Below are 26,207 nucleotides of genomic sequence, written 5' to 3' on the forward strand. Positions count from 1 at the left end.
TTCAATCCCTGGCCAGGGAACTTTCATATGCTACAGATGCAGCATCCTCTCCTGCCCAAATGTCTAGTACTTAGTAAATATGCAACAAATGCTAAATCCCTCTTGCTTCTCCTTTACCTTCATGATTATATGATTGTACAGCTGGTGCCAAATTACAGATATATTCCAAGTTACATACCAGAATCATCCAAAAGAAATATAATGTGAGCCATGTACATAATTCCCTAGTAGCCACAATTTAAAAAAATTTTAAAGGTTAGGAGTTCCCATTGTGGCGCAGCAGAAACGAATCCGACTAGGAACCATGAGGTTGCGGGTTCCATCCCTGGCCTCACTCAGTGGATTAAGGATCCGGCATTGCCGTAAGCTGTGGTGTAGGTCACAGACGAGGCTCGGATCTGGTGTTGCTGTGGCTGTGCTATAGGCTGGCAGCTGTAGCTCTGATTCAACCCCTAGCCTGGGAACTTTCATATGCCACAGGTGCGGCCCTCAAAAAAAGCAAAAAAAAAAAGACAAAAAATTTTTAAAGGTTAAAATAATATTAATATTTTATTTAACCCAGTATATCCGAGCTATCACTTCAATATACAGTCAATAGAAAAATTACTAATGCGATTATTTACACATCCTTTTTTTGGTATCATCTTCCAAACCCAAATGTACAAAACTTATTGCATATCCCAACTCAGCCTGACTACACTTCAAATGCTCAATAGCTTCATTAGGCTAGTGGCTCCCATACTGGGCAGATCAGCTATTAGAAAACGGAGAAGCGCCGAAGGTGTGAATCAGCAGAGTGGCATACTTTGGAAAGATGACTCTGTTAGCAGTGCTTTGGATGGAGTCTATGGGAGAGAGGGCAAACGTGAAGATGCGTTGTTATCATCATAATCTAGGGCACAGTCGTCCAGGGCTTGGACAAAGTTGGCATCAGTGGAAATGGGAAAGAAGAGATAAAGTAAGGGGAGGAACACGGTGGGATGAGTGTTCAAACCATCCAGACTTGACTGCATTTGTGCAGGGGATAAAGAAGAGAAAAGACTGAACATGGGGTTGCTAGGCTAGCGACAGGAAAATAAATAATTGGTTTATCACTAGATAAACTAATTGCTCCTCACATTTGATATTATGAAGTTTCCAGTTTAACTTACTTGGTCATATAAGCCAACTCTCAAATTCCTTTCTTACACATTAAAGAACAACAAAAATATTGCATACTACTGTAATTTTCCTTTTTCTTTCTTTCCTTTTTTCTTTTTTTCCTTTTTAGGGCCACAGCAACAGCATATAGAGATTCCCAGGCTAGGGGTCGAATTGGAGCTATAGCGGCCGGCCTACACCACAGCCACACCAACGTAGGATCTGCGTCTGTGACCTACACCACACTCATGGCAAGGCCAGATCCTTAATCCACTAAGCAAGGCCAGGGATTGAACCCGCAACCTCATGGTTCCTAGTCGGATTCATTTCCGCTGCACCACATGGGAACTCCCATACTACTATAATTTTAAAACTAGACAAGTGTCTCTGTCTCTCCTCTCTCTCCCCTCCCCCCCCCATCTCTCTCTCTATATATGTATACATTTGAACAAAACTGTAAAATATTCACCAAATACTGATTTAAACTGTACTAGCTTGGGAGCTCATCAAAGGCACAGACTAAGTCTCATTCACCTCTGTCTCCCATGCCCAGACAGGAAACCACATCCAAATAGCCTCTGTAAGAAATGAATATAGGTTTGTTGGGTTGAACCTAACTACAGAAGAAGCACACTGAAGAGTTTTCTTCTTCTTTTTTTTTTTTTGACTGCACTGGTAGCATGCAGAAGTTCACGGGCCTGGGATTGAACCTGTGCCACAGCAATGACAGTGCAGGGTCCTTAAACTGCTGAGCCACCTGAAAACTCCCAACAGTTTTCTTCTTGAGATATCATGTGCCCTCACCTTTAAAGTGGTGATCAAAAAATATCTAAAGAGCTCAAGCTGGAGTTCCTGCTGTGGCATTGCTGCAGTTGTGGCGTAGGATTCAATCCCTGGCCTGGGAACGTCCATCTGCTGGGGAGGGGCCAAAAAAAAAAAAAAAAAGAAGAGCTCAAACTCAGTCATTTCCCTTTAAATAACTCTACTTTTTGTTGCTAGGGATGCCAGTAGCACATATTCATAGAAACTTGGTTTTCTCAATGAATTTTAACCAGTTCCTAAATTAACATCCTTGTAGAATATCAAGAAAGAGTAATAAGTAAGCCAAGAAAATCTGTTTCGTGTTGGTTGTACCACAGACTATTTTAGGAATGAAATTCTGAAGAATTCCCAGACCAGTACTGGGAGTTATCTCAAAAGTGTTCTTCCACCCATAAATATAATCAACCTCATTTTTCAAAACTTTAAGCTCAGTGTGCTATGGAAAGCTACATAGAGTTAGACAAAAAATTAGGTGAAACAATGTTAATGCTGTGAAATAAAATTCTTTTTTTTTTTTTTGTCTTTTTGCCTTTTCTTGGACCACTCCCACTGCATATGGAGGTTCCCAGGTTAGGGGTCTAATCAGAGCTGCAGCCACCAGCCTATGCCAGAGCCACAGCAGCGCGGGATCCGAGCCGCGTCTGCAACTTACACCACAGGTCACGGCAACGCCGGATCGTCAACCCACTGAGCAAGGGCAGGGACCGAACCCGCAACCTCATGGTTCCTAGTTGGATTCGTTAACGACTGCGCCACGACAGGAACTCCAAAATCCATATTTTTATGCCAAGTCAAGGACAATTTAAATCTACAAGAAGTTTCTCTACTCCCCCCCAGTCCAGTGCGGCTGTATGTCTATCTGCATTATACATGGACCAAACCTCCCCCATGGGCAGAAATACCTGCTCAACCATAAAAAGCAACCTCTCCTAGAATCAACAAGACAACTCCTTAAAGATAACATTCCCTCTGGATCTTGTAAAAGGTCACAAGGACCTACCTCTTTGCGCTTGCACATCTGGTTTGTGTAAACTGTCAATAATACGTCATCTAACATACATTCCTCTGTCTCAAAAAATTTATATACCTGTGCCTTGACTTCCAAAGGGCGGAACAGTTTCTGAAGCTATCTCAGATGCTGTTACCAGTTAAAACCCTCAATATGGCTCAAATAAAGTTTTTCACTTGTTTCTTAGATCGATTAATTTTTATCAGCAGTGTTAATACAGTCTAGGGGTATACAGACGTTTGGCAGACAATTAGCTTTTCATTGATGTTGGTCTCAGGCTCCAGCGAAAAAGGAGGACTTAGAAACGTGTCAATTCCAGACTTCTAGAGAGATCGGAGATCTCAAAGTGAGTTAGCAAAAGCCCAACTGGATGAATTCCATGTGATCATTTGTTATTAACGTAAAGATGGTCACAAGACAGGGGCATTACCCCTCCCCTGTGCCGCACACCCACCTTAGTGAAAGGACAAGGGTGGACACATCCTTACCTCGGAGAGGAGGTGCTGAATCACAACCGTTAATGCTTCAAACTTGGCGTTGCCGCAGGAGAGCAGCTGCTTGAGCTGCAGGATACATCCACTTTGCTTCTCGCATTTTGTCTTAAACTGTGCCAACTCGAGCGTTTTTTCCGAGGACAGCACATCTGGAGAGGTCTGGGTCTGGATACACAAACTTCTGGCATTCTTTTGCCTGCCCTTCTCAACTGCAAAGGAAATTAATATAGGTAGGAAAATATGTGACTAATTTTCTATCACCACCACCTTTGGGGCTCACAAACAACTAGATAAGCCACAGAAATGCCCTTGGGTTTACATAAGGAAAGCATATGGATGAGAACGGAGGTCAAGCATCTAGACGCTCAAATACAGACCACGGCTTTAGTTCTGACCTAAAAAGATGTATACACTGGGCAGAGAATGAGGGGCATGAAACAGATTTAACAAGCCAACATACAAAAACTGTGTGCAAAATAATGTTGATTTCATAGTTTCTCATCTCTCGGGTAAACCTGTACAGAAACCTGACGGTGACAAGCACCCTGACTGTGTCTCCTGATCCCACAAACAGGAAAAAAAAACAAAAAAACAAACCAAAAAACCCCACACAAATGATTGACTTTAAATATGCCTTTCCCTCTTCCTACATATTTCCTGCCAACTTCCTGTCCTTTCCCTGCTGATGGTCTGGTCCTTACAAAGATTTATATTATAGATGAGTCATTTCCTAAACTCTGATAAATGAAAATCTACGCACATTTTACATTTTATATGTTCACTGCTAAGAGAATTACACTCTTTGGACTATATTATTATATTTTCTATCAAATACAAGCTTTGCTGTTTCTTTTCCCCCTTCAAACAGTCATACGGCTTTAAAAAATTTTTGTTTTAAGCACATGCTAACACTCCAAATCCATCTAAGAGTCTGTGCTAAGTGACTATTCACTTCCCATGGCACGGTGTCTTGGGAATTACTCTATTTTAAATGAAAACACTGTTCTGTTCTGGAGCCAGTCCAAATGTCTCAGTCACTTTAAATATCAAAAAGAATTGGAAAAACAGGAAACAAGCTGCTTAACTCTTGAAATAAGCTAAATTATAACCAGAACAAATCTAAATCTGAAAAAAAAAAGACAAAAACTTAAAAATTCTTTATTCTCACAGTCATTCCCTAGGGCCTCTGTTTTTTGAGGTGAGAGACAAATCTAAGCCAATTTTATAAACAGTAATTTTAAAAGTGTTTTATCCCCCCCCCCCCCTTTTACGGCCACATTGGGACATATGGGACTTCCTGGGCTAGGGGTTGCATTGGAGCTGCATCCACTGGCCTACACCACAGCCACAGGTCAGAGCCACATCTGTGACCTACACTGCAGCTCGAGGCAATACTGTATCTTTGACCTGCCGAGCAAGGCCAGGGATCAAACCCGCATCCTCACTCAAGGACCCTATGTCAGGTTCTTAACCCACTGAGCCACAGCGAGAACGTCTTTAATTTTTTAAGGAGAATAAAACAGTGATTTCTTGAAGGAAAATAAAGAAACCTCAGTATTCATGTTCCAAGAACCAATGGCAAAAATACACTTACTGGGTACTTTAAGTAAAAAAAACAAAACAGGAAAAAGGCTCCTATTTCTACGGTAGACTTCCATGGTTCAAAAACTCATTTGTGTTAATACTTCATAATCCTCATTCTAAAATGACTAAAATATGCATTGTGTTTTAACAACATTTAAAGAGAGGGGAAAGTATCTATTAGTCTTTACTGATAATCATTATTCATTGTTTAGCAATGACTGCAACTTTCCAAGCAGACAGAGACAGTAACCAAGTTCACAGTCACGATATTAAAGTCCTGAAAGGAGAATGCCTTTATAGCCACACACTAATGAAAAACAGTCTAAATATTTTACAATTTTCCCCAATGTCTGAGATAATATTCCTTTATGTCATTTTCTAAAATGTAAAATGTTCCTAGGAATCCTGTCATGTAACATATAATAATTACAGAATGTTTTACTGTTTACAGTGTTTTCTCACTTTCCCTGTGATCCTTTCAATAACCCTCCCTGGGAAGGTGGGGTTTCAGGATGTAAAGGGCCCAGCCTGGGCGTTCACAGCTTCTGTGGGACAGACTCTTAAGTCAGAACCCAGGCTTCTGTTCCCACTCATTTTGGAAAGCGGAGATGGGGTGGAGATACAATGTATTGTATAACTAAAAATAAACATTTATGCAACAACCTTAACAAAATGTTATTTTAATTCATCCAAGACCATTATCTGCTAATTCTTCATTTCAATAACCCTATATACAGATAAATATCTATATTTTATAAAACGTTTTATATAATTTTATTCAAACTGAAGAGCAAAAAACTCAATTTTAACTCTTTGACCATCTAGATCTTATTGAAACATATGTAGACATAGTGAACCTATGTTCACTTTCTAGACTGATATCATTGCTCTATGCCCTACCAATACTTACTGTTTGGTTATAATTATTTATATAATCTAAGAAGTGAATATTTTATGTTAACATTGGAGAAAATATTCTTTAAGATTCTTGCCTAGTCTCTCAGATGAATTTCAGTATTAACTAGTCGTACTCTAATAAGTTATTTCTATGCAAATAAATTAAATATAAATTAACTTATTAAACATTATTTTTTGCACTCAAGTGTAGAGCATAGGTACTCTTTTTGTAACACCAACAAATTTTTTTTCTTCAAATTATCTCTTATGCCAGAATTAGGCAGGAGCTAAGTATTTATGTTTGTAAAACTAAATATTTTTTGCTGTGTTCAAGATGTTTTGAATTTATACATCCATAGGAAGGTATTTGCTTAGTAATATTGTTTGGTTATTTCCTTGATTATATGTATATAATAATATATCTTCCTTTGTATTTCTAGTTTTCTTATTGAATGGTTAACTCCATTTCTAACATTATTTTAAAGAGAGGGAGATACTTATTTTTGGTTTAAAGAGATTACTGTTTCTTAATGGACATAGCAGCTCTTAAAATAATGTATTTATATAATGTTAAGAATCTGTCAATAGTTTTTTTTAAGTGTTTAAAAATTAAGGCTTGGAGTTTCCGTTGTGCCTCGGTGGAAACGAAATCTGACTAGCATCCATGAGGACTCTGGATTCCTGGCCTCGCTCAGTGGGTTAAGGATCTGGCGTTATCATGAGCTGTGGTGTAGGTCGCAGACAAGGCTTGGGTCCTGCATTGCTGTGGCTGTGGCGTAGGCCGGCAGCTATAGCTCCAATTTGACCCTAGCCTGAGAAACTCTATATGCCATGGATGTAGTCCTAAAAAGTAAAAAAAAAAAAGGCTTGATTTAGACCTCTGAATCCATTATGACAGTTTTTTATTTTACTTCAGTAAATTTTATTAAAGGCTTTTCTTATGCCATTGTGTCTTCAAATTCCTGAAAGAAACTTTTTTTTCACCATCTGAAATTTGACAACCTAAAACTGTGGTATTAACTGACACATAACATTATATTAGGGGAGTTCCCATTGTAGTCCAGCGGAAGTGAAGCTGACTAGTATCCATAAGGACGCAGGATTGATCCCTGGCCTCGCTCAATGGGTTAAGGATCTGGCATTGCTGTGACCTATGGTGTAGGTCGCAGACACGGCTTGGGTCCCGTGTTGCTGTGGCTGTGGCACAGGCTGGCAGCTGTAGCTCTGATTTGATCCCTAGCCTGAGAACCTCCATATGCCATAGGTATGGCCCTAAAAAGACAAAAAACCAAAACAAAACATTATATTAGTTTCAGATATGCAACATGATTCACTATTTGTGTATATTGGGAGATGATCACCAGAGTAAGTCACATACATAGTTACAAAATATTTTTTCTTGTGATGAGAACTTTTAAGACATATTCTCTTAGCAGCCATCAAATATGAATAGGGTATTGTCAACTTTAGCTGCCAACATCACATCCCCATGACTTATTTATAACTACAAGTCTGTACTTTTTTTGACACCTGCCCCCCCCATTTCACCCACCCCCCACCAACTCTTAATTTTTTCAGATATGTCAGTACAACAGTGTAAGCTACTCCCTGGTTTGTTGCTGAGAATTCAGATGGCTTAGAGTCACAAGTGAGTTGGTACCTATATGTTTCCTTTCTTATATTGTGGTTGCTTTAGCTTTTGTTAACAAAATGGCATTTGTTCTTCTCAAGGTCCTCTTCTCCACACTTCGGACGATTAACTGTGTCAAGGCATATCTATTGTTCTGAAAGTTTGCAAAATTCTCTTGCACCTAATACTCTCTTAGGAATGCTGCTAAGATCACTCTAAAATGAGCCTTCGTTTTTGCTAAGGTACACCCTGGAAAACATCAACTGTCCAAGTGTGACTGCCTTCCAATCATGCAAGTCTCCTGGTTCTTGGCTCAAGGACTGCAATTTCAAGAGTGTGAAACAACACACGTCTGCCTGAGTTCCTCAGTGTCCAGCCATGATGATCCTAAACGCCACATCTAGAATGCAAACACCCTGCCTCACGAAGTAAGAGAAATGATCAGATCTGTACAAATCATGATGCAGTTTTCAGTGCTACCCATGGAGAATCTCATTCAGACATTTAAAACAATTCTGGTGATGTCTGTCTGCTCAGTGTCATGTACTCAGATTGATGTTCAATTTGGTAAGAAATTAAAATTTGGTAGGAAGCCTTCTCTAACACCCCCTAGAACAAACTGTTGAATTCAGGGCTGGTGAGCAAGGATTTATCCTCTGTGGGAGCAAAACGGAAGGGGTTTTGTTGCAAAATTGTTTGCAAAGAAAAGATTAAGAGACAACCTGAATGCCATCAGTAGAGGTCTGCTTAAATAAATGTATGACACAGATGGCCAAAAAACACATGAAAATATCTTCAACACCACTCATTATTAGAGAAATGCAAATCAAAGCCACTATGAGGTACCACCTTACACCAGCCATAATGGCCACCTTACAAACAATAATTGCTGGAGAGGGTGTGGAGAAAAGGGAACCCTATTACACTATTGGTGGGAATGCAAATTGGTGCAATCACTGTAGAAAACAGTATGGAGATGCCTCAGAAAACTCAAAATAGAACTACCATTTGATCCAACAATCCCACTCCTGGGCATCTATCCAGAGGAAACCATGACTTGAAAAGATACATGTACTCTGATGTTCATTGCAGTACTATGTACAATAGCCAAGACATGGAAGCAACCTGAATGTCCATCGACAGAGGACTGGGTAAAGAAGATGTGGTACATATACACATGTAATATTACTCAGCCATTAAAAAGAAAAAAATGGCATTTGCAGCAACATGGATGGACCTAGAAATTATCATGCTAAGTGAAGTTAGCCAGACAGTGAGACACCAGTGTCACATGCTATCACTTATATGTGGAATCTAAAAAAAAGGACACAATGAACTTCTTTGTAGAACAGATACTAACTCACAGAATTTGAAAACTGTATGGTTTCCAGGAGTTCCCATCATGGCTACAGCTTCAATTCGACCCCTAGCCTGGGAGCCTCCATGTACTTTGGGTGCGGCGCTCAAAAGACCAAAAAAAAAAAAAAAAAAAGAAAAAGAAAGAAAGAAAGAAAGAAAGAGAAAAACTTATGGTTTCCAAAGGAGACAGGTTGTGGGGTAGGGGGATGCACTGGGGGTTTGGGATGGAAATGCTATAAAATTTGGTTATGATGACTGTTGTACAACTATAAATGCAATAAAATTCATTGTGTAATTTTTTAAAAATAGCAAATGTATGACATATTTATAGAGTAGAAGGTCATAGCTGTTCATAGAACTAGGAAGCCCTCTGTGGTAAATGAAGAGCAATGTAAATGAAGTGCCGCATTATACCAAGAGGATGGAAGAGCACATTTTTCTTGCTTATAAATTCATAGCAAAACTATCACAAAATACATATAAAAGTACTAACAATGTTAACCTTTTCACAGAGGGGAAAAAGAAACAGATACAAGGTGTTCTAATGCATTTTTAGATGTTTAACCATGGAATAAATACCCTACCTATTCAAAATTAAAATTCAATATTTTTAACGGTGATTAAAATTAATTCTGAGCTTCAATCTTTAACACTTAGCCATCAAGTCAAGATAGTCAATCCATGTTTCTTCCACGGGGAATATGGACAGAAATCTAAATAATGCAGCTTCTGTTGTATATGAACACTTGGAAGAGATTTACACTTAAAGAGGAAAGAAAACATTGACATTTTTTTTTAAGAGTACATGTCTTCAAATTTTAACCTCAGAGCAAATGAGCAAGTGAACTGCCCTCAACCTAGAGCTGGAAAAGCATGTTGTGACCTCAATCTTCCGCTCCACATACTGTGCTCCCTGAGGACAAAATTGTACCACGTGCTAGCTGATGACCCAGTTTGAGTACCCTTCCCTCCCCTCACTCATGATGCAAAATTTCCAGTGATGTTCAAAGCCCTAACACTCAGAACTAGAGTACCTCACAGTACTAGGGAACAACGGTTTCTTTAAATCCTAGAGAATTCATTATTTATACGAAGTTAGCTTAACATGAACCATTGCTCTGTATGTTCCCTTTATTAATAGTCACCATTTGATAATGCAGCAGCATTTAAAAGTATAAAATATTTTGGGTATTATACCTATTGATGGGATGTCTGATTTCAAAGAATCAACTTTCTCAGAAACCTTAAAGTTCAAAGTTAACATCTACATAGATTCAGATGTGTGTTGACAAGATAATTACCGCTGTCATGCCTGATTCGACCTTCCTGGCATTCATTCCAATGAAACTGAAACCTCCATCAGGAAAACACAGGTCCAGAATCAAAGACATTTGCTCACTTTAAAAAGAGTTCAGTAACACTGATTGCTACCTCTATTCTTTCTACTCAGAAATCTCAGTTTAATAAAAATTAAAGCAGCTTAATGGATTAAAGCAGTTGAGTAAAAGAAGAATAGCCCACTTGTTCAGGATCGAGTGGCTCAAGCACATGGATCCCCATCATGCGGCTAAACACAGTTTTTGAGAGAGACTTAATCATTCAGACAAGGACCAACCTACTAGCTGTTGAGGACACATCCATCCTAAGGCAAAACAAGCCACTTACGGAATCCACTGGCTTTCCAAATACTAAAATCAAGTAAGAGACAAGACCAACTAGGAGACTTTGCCTTGACTTGAATAAATCACAAAACTATACATAGCATTTAGCAACTAACGTTTGCTTAGTTTTTTGTATACCTATTGACCTATTCATTCACTCACCAAATATTTATCAAAATCTACCATGTAGCTTTGCTATGGGGCAGGCGGACCCACCTGGTGTCCTGGGGGGTGGTAGAGGCAGGCAGGGGAGGGTGGCCTTCTACAGGGATGCATGAAGACATCGCAGATCTCTGAGGAACTGCTTCTAAGGTATTCATCTCTTCCTGTTCGAATCTCACACATCCATTGGCTGTGAAAGGGACAGCCATTGGCTGCTGTGTACTGTCTACTACACACTGAATTGAAAGCGAATGCCTGTGGGTTATTAAAACGTAGGTAATGAACCAACAGGCTGGTGAGCATTCCCTAAATCTCCACCTGCTTGACAGCCAACTGACTCCCACCTTCTGTCTTAATCTGAGCCTACGCATCTCAAACCTTCCTAAGGACACCCAGCTATACACACATCCCTTCTGTCAGTATGTCCTTAGCATGTGATGGTGGGTGTTTGCCCTGAGACATTCCGTGACAACAAAGTTGTAAATGTGAACAACGAGGAAATGTGTGTCCTGCTAAGAAGAATTAGCCAGTTACGAAACCACCACCTACAGGACCTCTGTGCATTCAGTGTCTGTTGGATGTGTTTCTAGCAAACAGGTCCTTGTTCTTAAGGAACTTTTATGCAGCGAAAGCAGAAATAGGCCATCACCAAAGGCCACATGATTTGATAATTTGAGACACTAGATCTGGGGCCATCAAGAAAGGGTGCCAGAGGCAGAGTTTAGATGAACATTTATTTGCACATTTGGCAGATAGACACACAGAAAAGGCCAGAAAACACAAAGGTACAAAGATATGGGAGGTCCTGGTATTCAGTGCTGACGGCAAAGCACTCCTGAAATTAAATTAGATGAAGTGGCTGGAGGCACAAACGGGGCAAGACATGGGCACCACACAGGTTTTATCTTACAGGAGACAAAGGACGGTGGAGATGCAGTGAGAGAAGGTCTGAGGGGATGATCAGAAAGCTCCAGAGGGAGGCCAGGGGAGGGAAGTTCATGGGCCAGTGGCAGTGAGAACAGGCAGGAATTGATGAATGCGATCAGGAGGAATCCAGGGTAAGTCACAGTTTCCAGCTAGGAAATAACACAAGAGGAGCAGATGCGCCTGTGAGGGTGAGAGGGCAGAGGGTGTAGGGTGGTGTGGGGCACGGGGTAAGCTCTGCCAACACTTGGCTCCTCATTCTCTGAAAAAAGCCCATTCTAACCTTACCTGCTCCAGCATGCTTTCCAAATTGAATTGTCTGCCAGGTCATTTTCCCCAGGGGCAAGTCAGCTCTTTCTCACTGTCCTGAATGTTGCCCCTGACACAAGTCTGTTCACACATATTTTTTCAGCATGATCAGTACACTCATAGAAATCTGGACAATCTTACCAAGGTTTTTATTAAAAATTAATATTCAGTGTTATATGAAAGGAGAGGAAGTTAGCACTCCCCTGGACAAGGATGGAGAGGCCCTCAACCTGACAACATGCATATAATTAAGGCACTGACACCTACTTCATGGCATCCAGCCATGGGAAGGATGGGATGGGTGGATAGAGAGAAATGAATAAATTTGTGTCATCACTTATGAGCTTCAGTGTATACAAACCCTTTCAGTGTTCCTTTGATTATGTGTCTGCTCTAGAAGAGTTCATAGTAATCATAATTTAGGAGCCACACATTTTCCTGCTTCTAGATAGGCACAGCATTTCTTTACTCCAACAAGCTCAGCAAAGCCCAGTGTTTAAACTTTAAAAATTACCCAAGCTAATTCTTTTGGAGATGGGGGCACCTATTAAATTTTTACATGACTATACTGATGGAATTGCAGCAATGGCTTGTATTATATGTAAAATGGTTTTACTTTTTTAATTTCAAGAGTAGATTACAGAATAGAAGGCATATTGCAGGTCCCTTTGTGGCTCAGCAATAACAAACCCGACTAGTATTCATGAGGACACGGGTTCAATCCCTGGTCCCACTCAGTGGGCTGCTGTGAGCTGCAGTGTAGGTCACAGATGTGGCTCGGATCTCGCTTTGCTGTGGCCATGGCTGTGGTGTACTCGACCCCTAGCCTGGCAACTTCCATATGCTGAGGGTGCAACCCTAAAAAGACCAAAGGGGGGAAAAAAAAAAGAAAGCATATTCATATCAAATACTCCTATTTCAGGATAATTATTGCTTAGACAATTTTTCCTGTAAAACAATCCACACCTGACCTTAGACATTTTCCATGAGGCTGGGGGTGGGGTGGGGTGGCGGGGGAAGGCTACTCATGTTTTTAAAATGAACTATTAACTGTAAAGAAAAGTTAAGAGAAAGTCATCACATTCAGTAATGCTGTTAAGAAGCTATCACCTTTATCAATTTGCTGGCTTCTAAACAATCTAAAAGTCCACCTTAAGTTTATGGATTTGTTTCAGGTCTGAAAAAGCTCACTGTAAAAGTAGAACACAACAAAAATTCGCAAGTGATAGTTTTAGGCCTGTAACATTAAAAATTCTGAAGATGCTAAATGAAAATATTTTTAGTCATCTAATGTGCAAAAATTTCATTATAACCATGAACTTTAGTAGAGAAAAAAAATCTGATTTTTTTTCTGCTGTGGCTCAGTGGTAACAAACCAGACTGATAACCAATGAGGATTCGGGTTCCATCCCTGGCCTTGCTCAGCAGGTTAAAGGATTGGCATTGCCATGAGCAGCAGTGTAGGTCGCAGATGCAGCTGGGACTCTGTTGCTGTAGCTGTGGCATAGGCCAGTGGCTGCAGCTCTGATTCGACCCCTAGCCTGGGAACTTATCTTTTGTGACGCTTGCTCACACTGTATCTGAATAAACTGGATAGGCCTTTTCTCAGAGCATAAGAAAATGAGTAAAATATATATATCAACCACCTTCCCACTGCCCTGACTGAGGTGATGTTTCACAAGACAACAGCCCTGCTCCTGGCCTTTGCCCTTGGTTATTGAGCAAATTACCTAAAATACTAAATGCCAGCCTTCATGTGGAGGCTTCAGGTTTTTTTGTTTTTGTCTTAGCAATCATTGTAATTTAACCAATTTAACAGGTACCTAAAAAGATGCTTGGCATCACAAGGCCCACTTTTCACCAGGCAGGGTTTTTTTATTTCAGGGTGACATGCACCAAGGTGTCCTTTTTAATTTACCACATGGAAGCACACATTACCAGCTCTAACATTCTGTCACCACTAAGAACCATCTGCAAAGTAAGAACAAAACGTCTACAAGGCCCTCCCCTTGCAGTGCCTGCTTCCAGCACATTTACAGTCTTGGAATTTTAAAGGCTCTTCTGTGACTTTTCCACTTTGAGCTAGCCAGCACAGGTGATGTCACCACTGCGCCAGCCCGGCCAGTCCCTGTGGGTCAGTGCTCCAGAGCCACAGACACTGTCCCAAACCATCCCAGCCACGCTGCCATCACATGTTCTTTGTCAAGCACAGCCCTCAGCAAAGCAGCATGGCTGAAACAAGGCACATGCAGACCAAAGACCTGAGGGAAAAAAGCCCAAGTGTGCCAAAGTGGCTCAAAAATGTCCTTATTGTGGGAGTTCCCTCCGTGGCTCAGCGGTTAACGAACCCAACTGAGATCCATGACAATGCAGGCTCCATCCCTGGCCTCGCTCAGTGGGTTAAAGATCCCGAGTCGCTGTGGCTGTGGTGTAGGCCGGCAGCTGTAGCTCTGATTTGACCCCTAGCCTGGGAACTTTCACATGCCACAGATGTGGCTCTTAAAAAAAAAAAAAAAAAAAAATCTCCCTATTGTGAATTAGAGACAATAGGGAGTAGAAACAAAAAATAGAATACCCAGTTAAAACAGTCAACATTAGGAATTTCTGTAACACAAACAATAAACTTAAAAATGTCATTCTCAAAATATTAACCAGTTAGGGAAAAGCAACTTGAGAGACGGCCAAAAGTCAGGTCACAAAGGAACAATAGCAAAAAGCCTAGTCTCTTCCCTAAAACAAAGCTCTATTAGACTGAAATTTCCCCAGAGCTATGTAACTGATGCCTTTTATAAAGGAACTTCAGATGCTAAAATAACCCAAAGCATCACTTAAACCAAATACAAAAAAATGCTGTTCAATTTTGGATACATTTAAAACACCTGATGTCTTTTCACCTAATAAACAGTAATACATATACTATACTTTTTTTTTTTTTTTTTGCCTTTTTAGGGTTGCACTTGCAGCATATGGAAGTTCCTAAGCTAGGGGTCAAATCAGAGCTGCAGCTGCCGGCCTACACCACAGCTACAACAACATAGGATCCGAGACTTGTCTGCAACACAGCTCACCGCAACGCTGGATCCTTAACCCACTAAGCAGGCAGGCCAGGGATTGAACCCATGTGTTCCTGGATACTAGTCGGGTTTGTTACCACTGAGCCACGATGGGAACTCCTACACATATTATTTAAAAAACAAACAAACACTATTTTTAGCTCTAAAACATGATTTAGAGCTAATTTTAAAAATGATTAACATGATTTAGAGCTAATTTAAAAAATGACAATCTATATTTTTTCATGTCTAGGTGATTCTCTACTACCCCAAACCCAATTAACCAGAATATTTCAATGGTCCTAATTAAATGAGCATTTACGTTTTCCTTGCCATTTCCTCCATTTTTCCCCTGATAAAAAAAAAAAACCTCTGTGATACTTCCCGTCCTGAATCCAGCTCCAAACTGTATGATTTAGTTTCCTTGTTTGTGTGGAAACAGACACCACATTAAAACACAATTTAGCACTGTAAAACTTTAGTTTTCTGAAACTTGTGAGATTAAGATAGACTTTCTCTTTCAATGTCTAACTCCTAAAGACTTATCAAAACATTCTCTCTTATGAGTGAAAATTCACTTAACACATCGCTGCTCTCTTAAATAGATTGCTATCACTGTGGAAGGGCACATTTTAACACAGCAAAGCTGAAGCTATAAGACTGCCAGTCACAGCTACAGAAGCTTAGCATCAATCTATGACAATATGTTTTTTAGCATAATGCCATTCACAGCACTGGTAACTGCTTATCAGTGTGGCAAGGGGCCCTGAAGAAACTTTCAAGACAGCTTTCAAGGAAGCTAAAAAATGAGAATGTGGATTCACGGGGAGATAACAAAAGGGCGGTGGAAGGCTACATCTCTCATCTCGTGCTCTTGAATTTGGCCCTCTTGGTGTCTTTTGGATTCTACCAATGACTGAATAATTTTAACTTCTTATCAACACCCCCCCCCAAAAAAAACCCGTTATCTATAATTTCATCTGAGAGCTTTCTAAAAATGCTTTCCCTGGCTTCTATATTTTGCAAGGTGAGAAACACAAGAGAAAGTTGATTTAACATCACCTTAATGCATGATCCCCACCATAAATGCACTACTGATAAAATAACTTCTCTTTTTTGTTAACACGTTTCACATATAAAAAGCACATTTAAAATTAATATTCTTTCTCAGTGTATTATTTCATAACTGAAAATTAATTCATTTAAGAGATCAAAAATCAAATATTAACCTCTATGTCCAAACACCAAAATGACTGGAAAGCACTTAATTGCTATATTTACAAAATAGGCCACCATTACCAAAAGCATTTGTATCCTAAAAGAGAAGCAAAGAGGTCTGCTGAAAGATTCAGCTTATGAAATGATACACTTCCTTTACTTATAAGCAGCCTGTTTTAGCTTCTCAGAAATAACTGTTTTGCCTTCTCTGTGCCAAGATGCTACAGCAGGGCTCTACTCTCTCTGTACCTGCTTGCACTACAGAGACTGGAGAAGTCAAATACTCAATTTCCCAGCTTCCCTTCCAGGTAGACACAGCCATGTGACTGAGATTCAGCCAAGGAGAAGTAAGCATTAATGATTTGGCACCACTGCTTCCCTAGGTCTTGTTTTTCCTGCCTGCAGCAGCCATTGTGAGATCATGAGGCACCAGTCATGAGCAACAGACTAATAGCACAAGTGTTGATCCTGACACTGCTGAGCCTCTGAGCAGCATCAGAGCTGCTGCTTTTTAGGTGATGCAAACAAGCTTCTTCAACTGTCTTAACTGCAGCTAAAAGCAGTTCTACTCGACAGTCTGAAAAAATGAATACCAAACATAAAAACATAATTTGATGACTTTTATTCAAATTATTAACAAACGTATTCACATTTCTGACTCTCTCTTACCGAATATCTAGTCAAAATGGTTCTTTATGAAGTGCAGCTTCCAGCAAATGTAAATATTTTGTTCTATTAGGAATACTTCTGCCTTTCCTCAAAATATGTGTATACACACCCCTTCTCTTTGCTATGGTAATTGCTTTTGATCTTAACTAGATCAGCAAAAAGAACTCTTAGTTCAATGAACTGCCTTCAGTCCATGAGAGTATTACTGTGAGGTTCAAAACAGCACTTTTCACAATAATTGCTACAAGCAGAAATTAATACAAGTAGAAAACCTGAATTCTAATAAAACTGGTGGCAAGGGCTATGGCTAGGCAGAAGATTCTCTTCCCTGCACTGACTCATCAAATCGAAATTAATAGGGAGTTCCTGTCGGGGCTTGGCAGTTAATGAACCCGACTAGAATCCATGAGGACACAGGTTCGATCCCTGGCCTTGCTCAGTGGGTTAAGGATCTAGCGTTGTTGTAAGCTGTTGTGTAGGTCGCAGGCACGGCTCAGATCCTATGTTGCTGTGGCTCTGGCGTAGGCTGGTGGCTACAGCTCCAATTGGACCCCTAGCCTGGGAACCTCCATATGCCGTGGGTACAGTCCTAAAAAGACAAAAAAAGAATACTTGAAGTTAATAGGTTGAGGTAAAATTCTGAATGCTTTGGCAAGTCAGGGAAATCACTCCTGGACTTCTTAGAAGATGTAAGCATATCCTAGAGGCTGAGATCTTCATGTCAGACATCCTGCAACAGTGCCCAAAGCCCTCGACACTTTTGCTCCCTCTCCTCGCCCCCTTTACAGAGGAACTTACACCTTGGACCGGAGAGGCCCACGCTGTCAATAGGTGGCACTCAGGAACAACATACCACCCTGCACATCGTGCCCTGGTCAGGGCTCGGTCAAAGGGCCAGATCGTCTGAGTCCCTGTAACCACCAAGCTTTTGCTGGCACCTCTCTCTCCTTATGCTATGCTCAAATATTAAAATTCATTTCCTTGAAGAAGCTGAGGCCCACGTTTTCATCATGTGCTGTTTTCTCTGCCTGGGGCACTTTTTGTTTCTTGGTCGATTCCTCATGTCCTGGGATCACAGCTTACATGGCACTTCTTGAATGAAGATCTGGGTACAGTTAGCCTCACCTGCTACGAGCTGCCTGGGTACCCAGTCCATGTCCTACCATCCTGTCTGTCTCCCTGTTCCGCTGTGGGCCGTTTGAAGGCAGAGGGCCACAAGCAACGGAGTCCTGGCTCTCTTTTCAGCATCTAGCATTGTACCGGCCGCACAGTTTAGGTCTACTAAATATATATTTATGAAATGAATGAATGAAACCTGCAGTGTGAAAGATAGCTTGGAAGGAGGGGAAAAGCTGGGAGCAAAGACCAAAAATATAAAATCCTTCAAAGTATTAGATTGAGTGATGTGAAACTATCAATGTGTGACCACTTTTTACTTCTCAGAAGATCCATTTCAAATGTTTTAGCCTAGTAATAAAGCCTGAACTATAGCAGGCAGAGGGTCAAAATAAATATTGCAAAGCACACTCTTAAGATTCTTACAATCAACTGGTCGTGGCTAAATGAGGAAGAAAAACGATTCAAAAATGACTGAGGTATTATGACAGAATGCAGGGCAAACAACAGTGCTGTGAAGAGCGAGCAAATCAGAAATAGTTAATGAGTTTGAGAAATAAGGAAAGAATTAAAGAAAAGGAATTTTCAAGTGTCAGTAACATAGCCAGGATTTTAAAAACCTATAGCCAGAAAATTAACAGAATTTGAGGTTGAAGCGTCCTCAGAAGTCCTGTCTCCGATTCCTTGGTTTTGCAGCTCTCTTGGGTTAGGCGATCAAGGTCATTCACTAGCAGAACCAAGGCTACAACCCTGGGCTCTTAGAATCCAGGCCAACACCACTTCTTTCATTAAGAATACAACACGAGGAGTTCCCGTCGTGGCGCAGTGGTTAACGAATCCGACTAGGAACCATGAGGTTTCAGGTTCGATCCCTGCCCTTACTCAGTGGGTTAAGGATCCGGCGTTGCCGTGAGCTGTGGTGTAGGTCGCAGACGAGGCTCGGATCCCGCGTTGCTGTGGCTCTGGCTTAGGCTGGCAGCTACAGCTCTGATTAGACCCCTAGCCTGGGAACCTCCATATGCTGCAGGAGCGGACTAAGAAATGGCAAAAAGACAAAAAAAAAAAAAAGAAAGAATACAACATGAGCTACTGCTTACAGCCCATGCAGGTAGGAATAAATGCAGCTGACTTCAATATCCATTTTATTGGGAGAGTTTTCAGACCTTCAAGTTATGTAATATGGATAAGCTTACCAAAGAGTCTTAGCAGGGTAAGTAGAATTGTATTCTTTACATAATTTTAAAATGCTTCCCACACACAAAACTTTTTTTTTTTTTTTTTTTTTTTGGCTGCACCCTTGGCATGCAGAAGTTCCCAGGCCAGGGATCAAACCCTTGCCACAACAGCAACAATGCCAGATCTTTAACCCACTGAGCCACAAGGGAACTCCAGAAACTTTTTTTTTTTTAAATCACTGCTATTCATTACATCTAACAAAAATATAGCAAAATGCACAGCCAGGAAAATCTACACACCAAAAATTCTTAACAGAGGTTCCAGGTTTTAGTCCCATCTCTACCGCTGGGTATGTGCCCTCAGGCAACTTAATGTACTTCTTTGGGTATCTGACTTTCTGGTATAAAATCAGGTAAACTAGATCAACTCTAGGGATACTCTGGCTATAAAAGTTATGACAGCAATCAAATGAATGTTTCAAAATATTTCTATATAAATTCAAAAAATAAGATGTGCCCAAAATATCGATATTAGTCAAACTCCGATAATAAAAGCCATGTGTCTTTTGCTTAAGCTGCCCTGGTAGGCTGTCTGCTTCACAAAAATGCTACAAACAACCTGCTGAGAGAAGACTGGTTAACTGAATCATGGCTCAGCCAACAACGGGTTGTTATATGATACTAAAGAGAATGTGGGAGAGAAACATAGTAACATGAAATCTGAGCTATATGAACCTAAAAAAGTCGAGAAAAGGAGAGAGCAGACTTGTGGTTGCCGAGGGGGAGGGGGAGCAAGTGGGGTGGACTGGGAATTTGGGGTTAGTAGATAAAAGTTATTACGTTTAGAATGGATAAGCAATGAGGTCCTGCTGTATAGCACAGAGAACTATATCCAGTTACCTGTGACAGAACATGATGGAACGTAATTATGAGAAAAGAATGTATATGTATGCAGATCGACTATAATAAAAAAATTTTTAAGTACACTAAAGAAGCCTATATATGGTATTCTTCCATTTCTATAAAACAAAAAGGGATATGAAAAAAAATCTACATAGGTTTACACAGGACCAGAAAATTACTATCAAGATAAACAAGCACCCATGAGAGCGGCTGCCTCTGTGGGGAGGGCTGGGTCCTGGGTAAGAAAGAGGCTCCCTTGGAGTGGCACAACCTCCCTACTGTTTGCTCTCCTTTTTAACCTGGAGCGTGGACTGTTTAAGTTAAAACTAAGTGCCATTACATTTGAGTAATTTAAAGTAAAAAAAAAAAAGGTGCCATTGGGAGCTATTTTAGATTACACAAATTATTGCAAATACAAGGGCACTCTTATTTTTATTTTCTTCACCTTTTTATTCTTTAAGGTTGAAAAATGACAGTGGCACTTAGGCTGAAAAGCAGAGCCACTGTCTGCCTCTTCACTCTCTCCATTTCCCCTCAGCCATCAGCGACAGAGCAGGGAGAAGGCTGGCTGACTCCAGGGACAGGTCAAGGGGAGTTATGAAACACAGAGAAGAGATGCTGGAAAAAAAATGAGATTTACCCCCTAGGGAGGAGAGATGCCTCTGGGAAAATGGAAAGCAGTCAGCTAAAAAAAAAAAAAAAAAAAAATTACTAGGGACAGAGAGGGAAAAGAAGACATGGAAGGGCCAGCCTGCATGTGAAACAAGAACACATCTATTTACAAACTCAAACGACCTTATCACAGTGACCGGGAACCAGCCCCCATCCAATGTAGCCACGCTCCAGTTTTACAGCATAAAATCACCTTAACTTAGCAGAGGTGCAATGGTATCTAAACACGAAGTAGCAATGGGAGATAAATGCATCCCCTGAAAGTAAGCACACAGGTTTCCATGAGCCTAAAATATACGCTGTGCTTATTTTCATCTCGAGCACAGAAAATAAAAAGCAGATACAAAAATAAACAGAGGCAGTTTTTATGATTATAAATATTTTCACCATGAAGTGTGGAAAACTTCACTTGTGGTTCATTTACTACCTTTCCCCAAACTCGAATTTGTTAGTTCAGAAATAGTGACAGAAATCTTTTAGCATACCAGATGAGCCTATCACATTCTCAGGGAGAAACTGAATAATGAAAAACTATAGAAACCCTGTCATTTCATCTCCTTCTCTAAAGGAGTCTTCTTAATTTACCTGTGTCCTATTTCCAAAATCATGTGAAGTAAAATGTAATTTAACAGGTGTTAATTTTTCCCGATTCAGTTGGTGTCAGAAAGAAGAGCTGGGAGAGCAGCCACGCAACAGTTCTGCTTTCAGCAAACAAACCAAGCACACATCAGCTTGCAGACAGTCAAAGTATCGTACACTTATGTGTTGAGACAAAAGAGAGAACTGCTTGTTTTTTACAAATTATGCCTCGTTCTCTCCTTAGAGCTTTCTCCTCCCAGTTATCTATCCCCTTAGAAAATTTCCGATAAACACCTGCAAATTAATCAAGATGTCCCCCATACAACAGTTAACAGAGACCTGGGCAAGACAAACCTGTGTGGAAAATGACAGTGCTTTTCCTAAACCCTGAAGGAAATCGAAGATTTCGAAGCAGTCCTTTGGCTGTCAGCCGTACGTGAATGGTGGACAAGGAGAATTTGGGGGACAGCAACATGTCTTCAGAGCAGGTGCAAGGATTTCACAGCAGAATCAGCTTCCATGGACTCTCACATACTGTCTTTTTAAACCCAGCACTCTTCTCTGAGGCCAAGAAAGACAGAGAGAGGAAACGCGCCTACATGGCAAATGTCATCCCAGAGCACACACACACAGGAGACCAAAAAAAAAAAAAAAAAACAAAAAGACAAAAAAACAAAAACGAAAAAACCCAGGGCTATCCAAGTGTTTCTGGCTTCTGTTTCCAGTCCCAGATGTTGCCAAAACAATGTTCTTCCTCTGAATAAAATCTCCTCTTAGCAGACCCAGCAGCCAGCAGCCTCTGAATTACATCACTGAACATGCTCATGGGTTGTTATGGTTTTCATCAGAGATGGTGAAGGGGAGGAGAAAGTGGGTGGTCTTAGGAGCTTTATATAACAACCAATAATGTCACGGATTCTGTAACGACTTGGAGGATCCTTAAGGAGAAATAACTACTTCAAGTGCCTATTTATTTAGAAATTAATTTAAAAAATTAAGACTTCTTAATCTGTGTTCAGAGTTTTTAAAATGGTAATTATATTAACACTAGTAATACTGGGCATGTTTTCAGATATTTTACATGTAAACCTACATATAAACCTGATACCTGAGACAAAAAAATGTTAATGGCTTCAAGCCATAAATGTTCCCAATTACAATTTTCAATAAAATGTCGAGTGTAACACCTGGAACTAACAGTATTGTAGGTTAATTATACTTCAAAAAAAATCTTTTTCCTACAATATATTAATGATAGATTCATAAAAGGTTAAAGCTCAAATTTAACACTATTATTCTAAGGGCCACACTAATAACTAATGATAAAGCCTTGATACAACTTCTCCAACAGACATAATTTAATAGTTCCAGAGGAATAAAAATTAGTCAGAGAGGCAGTATTCTAAGGATGCTACTTACTGCATGACTAACAGCATTTAAAGGAAAATCAGGTAACCTCTCAAGATAGTAATGTTTTGAGACGAGGTACACCAGGAAAGTATGATTAGTGTTTATCTTTTATTGAGCTCTATTAAATGTTTGAGTCCTTTGTAAAAGTATATCAAAATAAGATGACAAAAACTAAAAGAAGCTGAAGAAAAATGCACCGGCAAAATGCTCACGTAAGTAGAACTAAACTATTAGACCAATTATACAGCCCAAATTTGTATTATATAGCCCAAATTCTTAATATTTTTTAATTTTAAAAAGTACAACAAAGTGGGAGTTCCCGTCACGGCTCAGTGGTTAACGAATCTGACTAGGAACCATGAGGTTGTGGGTTAGATCCCTGGCCTTGCTCAGTGCGTTAAGGACCCGGTGTTGCTGTGAGCTGTGGTGTAGGTTGCAGATGCAGCTAGGATCTGGTGTTGCTGTGGCTGTGACGTAGGCTGGCGGCTATAGCTCTGATTAGACCCCTAACCTGGGAACCTCCCTATGCCGTGGGAGCAGCCCTAAAAAAAAAAGTAAGAGAAAGCAAGGTGTAAAAAATGATCTCTATATGTTCTCAAGATTTCCTATGAAAAAATGAAAGACTCAGTTACAGAAATGAATGTAGTTAACTGTTAACCACAAACAACCATTAAATGCCAGGAGAATTAAATGCCAGGAGAATGTGCAGAAAGCAGTTACTCTTCCAGAAATTCTACAGAGCATGTAGGGTATGAATAGGGAGAGAGATAGGCAGGAAAGGAACTTGTGAGGAACTCCTTCTCCCTTTGCACTCACCCCCAAACCTGCCATTTTAAAGGCTGTCAATACAACACTAACCCGGTAACTCTGCCGTGGCTTAGCCGTGGGACAGTCACAAGCTGGTCATACAGACGAGAGGTCTTGTAAACATGGCCCCCACGGCAACGGAAACACAAATAACCAAGGAAGTAAATATAGAATTAGATCTAGAATTAAATTAAATCTAGAAAAGCTACATTTGGGTGCTGCCTTTTCACTTTACCACAGTCTATTATTATTAAAAAACAAAAACCTAACACCTTTTTTTCCCCCAGATTCCACACATTAATGTACCAGAACCATCTTTCCTCCCACCCGCCTCTCCAAAAGACCCCCCCCAAAAAAACTTGTAAAACTAAGATACTAATCAGCAATTACAAATTATAAATTAAAGCCATTATAGATAAGGGACTAAAGTTAAACACTGATATTATTTAAAATAGACATGACACCACCCTCTATAGGATTTTGTTGTTGTTGTTGTTGTTAGTTAAATAACAGTAAAGTCTAAATTATCCCAGTTAGAAGGGAGAAATGTGGTGGGGGGAGGGATAAATTAGAGGGTTGGGACTGACATATATAAACTAGATAGGTAACAAGGACCTACTGTAGAGCACAGGGTAATCTACTTGATACTGGGTAATAACCTATATGGAAAAGAACCTGAAAAAGAACAGATATATGTGTAACTGATTTACTTTGCTGTGCACCCGAAACTAACACAACTTTCTAAGCCGACTATACGCCAGTAAAATTTATTTTAAAATAAAATAAAATTATCCTGATTAGAAGGGAACACCTTTAGGATGGACTACCCACGAGAAAAAATTAGTTAACATGCCACCAATTCATCACATTAATTAAAAATGTTTACTTGAACTATACCAAACTATATACCACTTACATTAAAGGTTATGTTGCTAATGATCTTTTAAAACAGGGGAACAAGGCTCTCTGCTTCTTCCTGTGAGTGATCCCATGTGCCCTGCAAGTGCCTCCCATCCTCTGGGGAACTCTTACAAAGGCAAACAACAACAAAAACAATCAGCAGAACAAGGAGTGCAAATAAAGAGAAGCAGCAGTGGCAGTCAGAAGCCAAAATAAAAGTCAAAAGAAATAGTCATACAGCAAAGCGCACGCCTGCTTGAGCTCGTGCTCTCTCTCTCACCACACACACACACGAAGGTGTATAAGGTGAAAGATTAAGAACACCACTGGGGAGTTCCTGTCGTGGCTCAGTGGTTAACGAATCCGACTAGGAACCATGAGGTTGTGGGTTCGGTCCCTGCCCTTGCTCAGTGGGTTAACAATCCGGCGTTGCCGTGAGCTGTGGTGTAGGTTGCAGACGCGGCTCGGATCCCGCGTTGCTGTGGCTCTGGTGTAGGCCAGCGGCTACAGCTCCGATTAGACCCCTAGCCTGGGAACCTCCATATGCCGCAGGAGCGGCCCAAAGAAATAGTAAAAAAAAAAAAAAAACCACCACTGGGAGTTCAGGGTTAGGAGATACAAACTATTGCATTTGGAGGGGAGGGCGGGGGTAAACAATGAGGTCTTGCTGTATAGCACAGGGAACTATATCCAATCACTTGTGATAGAACATGATAGAAGATAATATGAGAAAAAGAATGTATATATATGTATGACTGGGTCACTTTGCTGTACAGCAGAAATTTACAGAATATTTTAAATCAACTATAATTAAAAAAAATTTAAATATATATACAAAAACAAGCCAGCTCAAGCTGTGTTTCAATTATTTTCCAGACACAGTCTGCCCCCTGGTGGCAGTTGAACACAAGGGCACCAAAGCAAAAGGGCAGCCTTGACAATCCATTAACAGAAACTCATACAATATACTGTGTGCCAAACACACTCTTAAACACTTTATATGTATGCACTTTTTACTTTTATTTTTATTTTTTGTCTTTTTGTCTTTTCTAAGGCCGCTCCCACGGCATATGGAGGTTCCCAGGCTAGGGGTCCAATTGGAGCTGCAGCCGCCAGGCTACACCAGAGCCACAGCAACGTGGGATCCAAGCCGCATCTGCAACCTACACCACAGCTCATGGCAACGCTGGATCCTTAACCCACTGAGCAAGGGCAGGGATCGAACCCGCAATCTCATGGCTTCTAGTCAGATTCGTTAACCACTGTGCCACACAGGAACTCCTGTATGCACTTTTAAATGATTGAATAAGTAGTTATTGTAGAGTTACAACTATTTCAATTTTATATATATATATGTGTATATGTGTGTGTAGATATATTTGGGGTGTTGGGGAGCACAGATTTTAAAACTGGTTCAGGAGTTCTCGTCATGGTGCACTGGTTAACAAATCCAACTTGGAACCATGAGGTTGAGGGTTCGATCCCTGGCCTTGCTCAGTGGGTTAAGGATCCGGCATTGCCGTGAGCTGTGGTGTAGGTCACAGATGCAGCTCACATCTGGCGTTGCAATGGCTCTGGTATAGGCTGGCGGCTACAGCTCCGATTTGACCCCTAGCCTGGGAACCTCCATATGCTGCGGGTGAGGTCCTAGAAAAGACAAAAAAATAAAAAATAAATAAATAAAACTGGTTTGAAAGATTGTTTGATTACATAT

The 26,207-nt window shown here is 40.4% G+C and overlaps 1 protein-coding gene and 1 pseudogene across 9 annotated transcripts in view; one reads left to right on the plus strand and one right to left on the minus strand.

Moving 5' to 3' along the window:
- MTUS1 (microtubule associated scaffold protein 1) overlaps positions 1–26,207 on the minus strand; it is a 178,015-nt gene that overhangs the window by 35,366 nt on the left and 116,442 nt on the right. For 8 of the 9 annotated variants that reach the window (XM_085002988.1, XM_085002986.1, XM_085002985.1 and 5 more), the window contains exon 6: positions 3,460–3,674. In XM_085002988.1, the coding sequence (XP_084859114.1) occupies positions 3,460–3,674 (215 nt within the window). Of the gene's footprint in view, positions 1–3,459; positions 3,675–21,730; positions 22,139–26,207 lie in introns of those variants that run through there. The other variant, XM_085002991.1, reaches the window with a different exon arrangement.
- Positions 12,161–12,278, plus strand: LOC146395136 (U6atac minor spliceosomal RNA; annotated as a pseudogene).

The sequence above is a fragment of the Sus scrofa genome, chromosome 17 (genome assembly GCF_054392235.1).
Source record: "Sus scrofa isolate SSC_HxYL_T2T_F1_AM1 chromosome 17, Sscrofa_HxYL_maternal_Yorkshire_Landrace_v2.0, whole genome shotgun sequence".
NCBI lineage: Eukaryota > Metazoa > Chordata > Mammalia > Artiodactyla > Suidae > Sus > Sus scrofa.